This window comes from Podarcis raffonei, chromosome 18 (genome assembly GCF_027172205.1).
Source record: "Podarcis raffonei isolate rPodRaf1 chromosome 18, rPodRaf1.pri, whole genome shotgun sequence".
NCBI classification, from domain to species: Eukaryota; Metazoa; Chordata; class Lepidosauria; order Squamata; family Lacertidae; genus Podarcis; species Podarcis raffonei.
In genome coordinates this window covers 10019398-10026964 of record NC_070619.1, presented here as the reverse complement: position 1 = coordinate 10026964, position 7567 = coordinate 10019398, and the positions used below count along the sequence as shown (strand labels likewise).

At 50.2% G+C, this 7567-nt stretch overlaps 1 protein-coding gene across 1 annotated transcript; it reads left to right on the top strand.

Moving 5' to 3' along the window:
- The first annotated feature begins 3018 nt into the window (after positions 1-3018).
- LOC128405862 (gap junction beta-5 protein-like) lies at positions 3019-3669 on the top strand. Its single transcript, XM_053372861.1, has one exon. It carries the CDS (start codon positions 3019-3021, stop codon positions 3667-3669), a length of 651 nt encoding a protein of 216 aa, XP_053228836.1.
- The last annotated feature ends 3898 nt before the right edge of the window (positions 3670-7567 follow it).

The window sequence follows — 7567 nt, the reverse complement described above, 5'->3', positions numbered from 1 at the left end:
CAGGCCCTAAGGAAGTTAGATTATCCTCCACCAGGGCCTTCTCAGTGATGGCTCCGACCTGGTGGAATGCTCTGTCCCATGAGACCAGGGCCCTGCAGGATTTAACTTCCTTCCGCAGGGCCTGTAAGACAGAGCTATTCCGCCTGGCTTTCAATTTGTACTTAGCCTGATCTTTTATTCCCCTTCCTTCCCTCCCCTTTTTATGAAGATTACCCGCTCTGGGATCCCACAGCTAATTCTCCCCTGGTCTCCTCGCTGGCCCAAATTGGACTAATTTAGCCAGCTAGCCCTGGTGATCATCTAATGTTTATTGGATGGATTTCCCCCCAAAATTGATTTTTGAATTCTGAATTTATTGATATTCATGTTTCATTTTGTGTTTTATGCTGTTTTTTATTGCATCAATTAAGTGTTTAAATTTGTTGTTAGTCGCCCTGAGCCCGGTTATCTGAACCGGGGAGGGCGGGGTATAAATAAAGTATTATTATTATTTGTAAATAATATTTGTATATTCTGAACAAAATGCTTGTTTAACCTGAAGGTAGGCTGTATGAATTGTGTATTGCTTTGTAACGATTTGTTGGGTCTCTGGACCATAATAAAGGTTGTTGTTGTTGTAAATTGTGTTCCCCGCTGCTATGGGAAAGCGCGCCTTGGTTTAAGAACGCTTTGGTTTCAGAACGGACTTCCGGAACGGATAAAGTTCGTAAACCAAGGTACCGCTGTAGAGCCACTTCAAACTGCAAAGAACAACCCTTCCTTCAGGTGTTTCTTAAGAAGAACACCTGCCTTTGTCTCGACTGCTTTAAACTCACTTGGGCAGGAATCTCCACCCTTGTGTTGAAGACGCTGTCTTGTTTATATCAAAATACACCCACAGGAAAGATTTCCTGGTCTCTTAACTGCTGCCCTTGATCCCAGGAAGGGCAGTTCAGAGAGGCAGCCTGGAGGATGAAGGACTTCTGACCGTCTTCATGCCGTTTCGCTCCCTTTAGAAGATAAAACTGGCTTCGAGAAACAAATCTACTAAGCCTTTCAGAACCAGAGACGGCCGCCCTGCCAGGTGAGAACTGCACTGAAAACTCAAACTTGCAGACTTTGCTTTATCCCTTCAATCTCTTGCTAAAGCTACGGCAGAATGTTTTTCTCTTTTTCAATGTCTCTAGTCCTGGGCTGAGGGACGCGGGTGGCGCTGTGAGTTAAACCACAGAGCCTAGGGCTTGCCGATCAGAAGGTCGGCAGTTCAAATCCCCGCCACGGGGTGAGCTCCTGTTGCTCGGTCCCTGCTCCTGCCAACCTAGCAGTTTGAAAGCACGTCAAAGTGCAAGTAGATAAATAGGTACCACCCCGGCGGGAAGGTAAACGGCGTTTCCGTGCGCTGCTCTGGTTCGCCAGAAGCGGCTTAGTCCTGCTGGCCACATGACCCGGAAGCTGTATGCCGGCTCCCTCGGCCAGTAAAGCGAGATGAGCGCCACAACCCCAGAGTCGGCCACGACTGGACCTAATGGTCAGGGGTCCCTTTACCTTTACCTTAGTCCTGAGCTGAAGATGCCAGTCCTTTCTCAAAAACGGTACAGTGGTACCTCAGGTTACATACACTTCAGGTTTCATACTCTGCTAACCCAGAAATAGTGCTTCAGGTTAAGAACTTTGCTTCAGGATGAGAACAGAAATTGTGCTCTGGCGGCAGCGGCAGCAGCAGCAGGAGGCCCCATTAGCTAAAGTGGTTCTTCAAGTTAAGAACAGTTTCAGGTTAAGTACGGACCTCCGGAAAGAATTAAGTACTTAACCTGAGGTACCACTGTACTTGGGCTGAACTGTTTTGAGGGACTTTCATTCTTGCGTTTCAGCTAAAACAGGGATCATTGTTGTCTTTCACTGGACATAGTGCGGAGGGGGGAGAACTGCAGAATACATCCCTCTGTACCCCTCCAATTGGCCCCTGTAACTCTCCTCAAACCCTAATCCTGCCTCTGGTTTCCAAACTCGGGTCTCCAACTGTTTTTGGACTACAACTCTCATCATCTCTGACTGCTGGTCTTGCTAGCTAGGGGTGATGGGAACTGTAGTTCAAAACCAGCTGGAGAGATCAGAGTTTGGGAAGCACTGATCTGGTCCAACCCCTCTGAAATACAGGAATCTTTCACCCAATTTGGGGCTCGAACCCGCAACCCAGAGATCAGGAATCTCACGCTCTACCAGACTGAGCTATCTGCAATAAAAGTCCCTGTTAGGGGGGAAAGAGGACATGAAGAAATATGATGATAATAATAGATCATACAGCAATAATCGCAGGGACGCGAGTGGCACTGTGGTCTAAACCACAGAGCCTCTTGGGCTTGCCAGTCGGAAGATCGGCGGTTCGAATCCCCACAACCGTAGCGAGCTCCTGTTGCTCCATCCCAGCTCCTGCCAACCCAGCAGTTCGAAAGCACACCAGTGCAAGTAGATAAAGAGGTACCACTGCGGCGGGAAGGTAAACAGCATTTCTGTGCGCTCTGGTTTCCGTCATGGTGTCCCGTTGCACCAGAAGCGGTTTAGTCCTGCTGGCCACATGACCTGGAAACCTGTCTGTGGACAAACGCCGGCTCCCTCGGCCTGAAAGCGAGATGAGCGCCACAACCTCATAATCGCCTTTAACTGGACTTGACTGCCCAGGGGTCCTTTACCTTACCTTTATATATTACAGTGGTACCTCGGGTTACATACGCTTCAGGTTACATACTCTGCTAACCCAGAAATAGTGCTTCAGGTTAAGAACTTTGCTTCAGGATGAGAACAGAAATCGTGTTCTGGCGTCGCGGCGGCAGCAGGAGGCCCCATTAGCTACAGTGGTGCTTCAGGTGAAGAACAGTTTCAGGTTAAGTACGGAGCTCCGGAACGAATTAAGTACTTAACCTGAGGTACCACTGTATGTTGGAACCCAGTCAGATGGGCGGGGTATAAATAGTATATGTTTACAGGAATAACAATGTGAATAATTTTGATTGCAGTGGAAAGCCGCTCCCGCAGGGACCCATGGGAACAGAAGTGTTTTTGACCGTCCTGAGCGGCACCAGCGGGCAGGCGCCCAGGCTGTGCCGTGCTGGCCTGACTCTGTTTGCTGCGGTCCGGCTCGGATCCCTGGCCCTGGGTGCAAGAACCCTTTGGCGGGATGAAGAAGGGGACCTGCACTGCGACACCGCCGCCCGGGGCTGCATCGTGGCCTGTTTCGACACCGCCTTCCCTGTCTCCCCCTTCAACCTCTTCCTGCTGCAGATGGCAAGTCTCTTGACCCACGGAACGGCCTGCTACTGCGTTTTCCGCCCAGCCAGCTTCCAGGGGAGGAGCGGCTGGAGGCAGGGCCCGCCCCACGGCAAGAGGCGGCTGCAGCAGCTGCACTGGCTCAGCCTCCTGGCCAAGGCAGCCCTGGAAGGGATCTTCCTGGCCGTTTTCCATGGACTCTACGCTCGCTACCCGTCACAAATCCACTGCCCTCCGTCCGTCTCCTGTCCCGATGGGGTTCTGTGCACCATTGAGCAAGCCAGCTGGAAAGACGCGTTCAACCTCTTCGTAGCTGGGGCTTCCTGGGCCTCCGTTGCGCTGTGTCTCCCCGGGCTGTACTCGGTGGCATCCGAAACTTTTCACTGCGCGTCGGACCCAGGAGTCAACTGGAACAGCCTCTCTTGATCCCAGATGTTTGACACCTCCCATCCGGCGAGCACCAACTGAAGGACCATCTCTACCCCCATCGTTCAGCCCGGACACTGGGGTCCAGCTCTGAGGGCCTCCTGGCGGTTCCCTCCCTGTGAGAAGTGAGGTTACAGGGAACCAGGCAGAGGGCCTTCTCGGTGGTGGCACCCTCCCTTCAGATGTCAAGGAAACAAACAACTATCTGACTTTAGAAGACATCTGAAGGCAGCCCTGTTTAGGGAAGTTTTTAAATGTTTGATGTTTTATTGTGTTTTTAATATTCTGTTGGCAGCCGCACAGAGTGGCTGGGGAAACCCAGCCAGATGGGCAGGGTACAAATAATAAATTATTATCATTATTACATTGCCAGCTTTGACTGGGAGCCATAGCTGTCAACTTTCAGATTTGAAAATAAGGGACCAGCAGCCTCGAAAATAAGGGATCAGCAGCCAAAATAAGGGATTTTCCAAGCACAGGTATGTTCAACTTCTGAGCCCCTCCGAGCCAAAGGCAGAAAGCCCAGCCAGCAGCCAAACGAAGCCTCAAGCGGTGGTTCCCACAGCGCAGCAACCCGGCAAAGGGGATGCAGCAAGGGAAACCACCGTCACCTCTCCGCTGGGAAGCGCTGAGCAAAGGCGAGTCCCCAGGCAACACGGCCGATTTGATTGGCACAAGGCATGCAAGCTCCACCCCCCCAGTCGTTCTTAGACTCCTTATTGGGTGAGCAACACAGCCAAGCAACCCAGTTGGAGCCTCCCTCCTCCCTGGCCGGCAGGGAGGGAGGGAGAGGAGCTGCTTCCTTTGAAACCCGGGAAATTTAAGGGACATCATCAATAAGGGACAGCAGCGGGACACGGCGCTGAGATAAGGGACTGTCCCGCCAAATAAGAGACAGTTGACAGCTATGCTGGGAGCACCTCTCCAACTGAGAAGGGTCTCTCCTAGCATCGGCCACCTGACCTAGAGATGCTTCATTCAAAGCAGGTGTTTTGCCACGGAGCTAAGGCCCTTCCCTTCGAAATATTCTAGTCCTCCTGTTTCTGAATGGGCTGATTTAAGCAGGAAGCCAACTAGCGCCAAGCCAGCAAATTGCACTATGAAGCTCAATATTGTCCACACTGGATGGAAGCGATGGTTCTCCCGGGTTTGAGGCAGGAGGCCAGCCCTTCACGGCCTAGGACCCTCGTACCTACAGGACCGCCTCTCCTGGTTTGCCCCACGGAGGACCTTAAGGTCCATATATAGCAACACCCTAGAGGTTCCAGGCCCTAAAGAAGTTAGATTAGCCTCAACCAGAGCCAGGGCCTTCTCAACACTGGCTCCGGCCTGGTGGAACGCTCTGTCTCATGAGACCAGGGCCCTGAGGGATCTGATCTCTTTCCGCAGGGCCTGTAAGACAGAGTTGTTCCGCCTGGCCTTTGGCTTGGAGCCAATTTGATTCCCTCCCCCTCTTTTTCCTTTCTCCTCCTATGAAGAGATTGCTCCCTAATTGTTTTAATGTTGTATCTTAATTTTTTAAAATTGTATTTTAATCAACTTTCTATTATTGGTTGTTAGTCACCCTGAGCCCAGTCTTGGCTGGGTATAAATAAAAATTTATTATTATTATTAATTGGAGAAGCCCAGCGTCCTTCTGCGGGCAAAACCCCGAAGAGCTGCTGGCAGTCCATGGAGACAATACTGAGCTTAGGACCAATGGTCTGATTTGGTGCATGCAAAGGCAGGCTCTGGCAGTTTGAGTGGACGAGACTAATAATCGTCAAGAAGTGTGCTGTGGAGGAGAAAAGCGAGGGACAGAATGAGGCCCGTCCACCTGATGAGGAAGCCTGTCCAAGAGAAGGAAAACCGACCCTAAACTTCCGCCACCTCCAGGACATCTTCGGGAGAAGAGGCGGCTAAAAAGCAAATCCTACACAAATCTAGAGTGCAGTGACTTGTACGCTTCCTTCCTGCAACCCGGCTGGTGCGGAACATGCTCTGCTTTCCTTTGGACCCCAATAGCGAGGCGGAGAAAGGGGTCTTGTCTGGGCAGCCCAGCCCAGGACCTCCAGACACACTGCCCAGACTTGTGCGCTGGGGTTGGGGAGTCATTTCGGTGCTGAAATAGTTTGACTTCAGATGCCAACAACTGCTTTGCAATGCTCCCACATCAAGATCTAGGCTCTGAATGGAATCAGGGGTTTTGCACAGCCTTTGGGTCAAGTGTCAGGGGAGAAGAGATTTCTTGTCTGCAGTCTCGTTCTCCCTACTCCTTGCCACCTGGGTGCACGTTTAATATCCTGCCCCCTAATTTTCACATAAGGCATGCGGGTGGCGCTGTGGGTTAAACCACAGAGCCTACGACTTGCTGATCAGAAGGTCGGCGGTTCGAATCCCCGCAACGGGGTGAGCTCCCGTTGCTCGGTCCCTGCTCCTGCCACCCTAGCAGTTCGAAAGCACGTCAAAGTGCAAGTAGATCAGTAGGTACCACTCTGGCAGGAAGGTAAACAGCGTTTCCATGCGCTGCTCTGGTTTGCCAGAAGCGGCTCAGTCCTGATGGCCACATGACCTGGAAGCTGTACGCCGGCTCCCTTGGCCAATAAAGCGAGATGAGCGCTGCAACCCCAGAGTCGGCCACGACTGGACCGAATGGTCAGGGGTACCTTCACCTTTACCCAATTTTCACAGCTCTAGGTTGCTCTGAGTGAACCCAACCCAATCTGAGATGACCTGGGGCTGCCCTGACCCACTCCAGACTATATGCTCAGCCTTAGCTGCTACAAGTCTTCAGCTTTCTCTTCAGGGTCACTTCAAGTTAAGTTTTCTGGGCAGGAGGGTGGCTGCATCTTGTCTTTAATCCTCGTGCATCTGGCATGAACCCCAAGGCACCGACCCACCATGTTTATATCTATAATTTGACCCCCCCCCTTTCTTTTTTCCTTTCTCCTATTTGGGGACTTCCCTGGCTTTTTTCTGGCCCATGTAGGACCAGTTTGGATAGTTAGCCCTGGTGAAGACTTGACGTTTTCATCCCCATAAAAGATTTTGATTTGAGTTTCTACTGAAATGAGGCTGCATTTTAATGTTGTATTTTAATCTTTGTTTTTTAAGCTGTGTTCCAATCAATTGTTTTTATAGTTCGTGTTAGCCACCCTGAGCCCGGTCTTGGCTGGGGAGGGCAGGGTATAAATAAAAATTATTATTATTACTATTATAAAGTGTTGAAGGGCATACAAAAATCCATCTTGAGAAATGTAGTTTTTCCACAACAACTTCTGTATTTGCCCTCTGCCCTGTAGCAGGAAATTTTTAATGCCTGGTGTCTTACCATTTTTAATATGCCATAAGCCGCTCAGAGTGGCTGGGGAATAAATATTAATAATGATAATAATAATATCATTATTATTCGTAGTTTTCGCTCTATAAGACGCACCAGACCACAAGACGCACCTAGTTTTTGGAGGAGGAAAACAAGAAAAGAAATATTCTGAATCTCAGAAGCCAGAACAGCAAGAGGGATCGCTGCGCAGTGAAAGCAGCAATCCTTCTTGCTGTTCTGGCTTCTGGGATAGCTGCGCAGCCTGCATTCGCTCCATAAGACGCACACACATTTCCCCTTACTTTTTAGGAGGGGAAAAGCGAGTCTTATAGAGCAAAAAATACGGTATTCTAGTCCTCCTAGTTACCGGTTGTTTTTTTTTAAAGATACAGCATATATAGAGCCCCACATTTCTATAGGCAGCAACCCAACTCAGAAATTCTACAATGGTGCAGTCAACACCAGAGGAAAAATCCCAGTGTCGTGGGGTGAAATCGGGTTTTCTTGTTGCTACTCACCACCGCAAGTGTATTTCGGAGAGTGCAAGAAAGAGAAATTGTTTGGGAATGCCCCCATCCAAAAGCAAAACAGGCAATG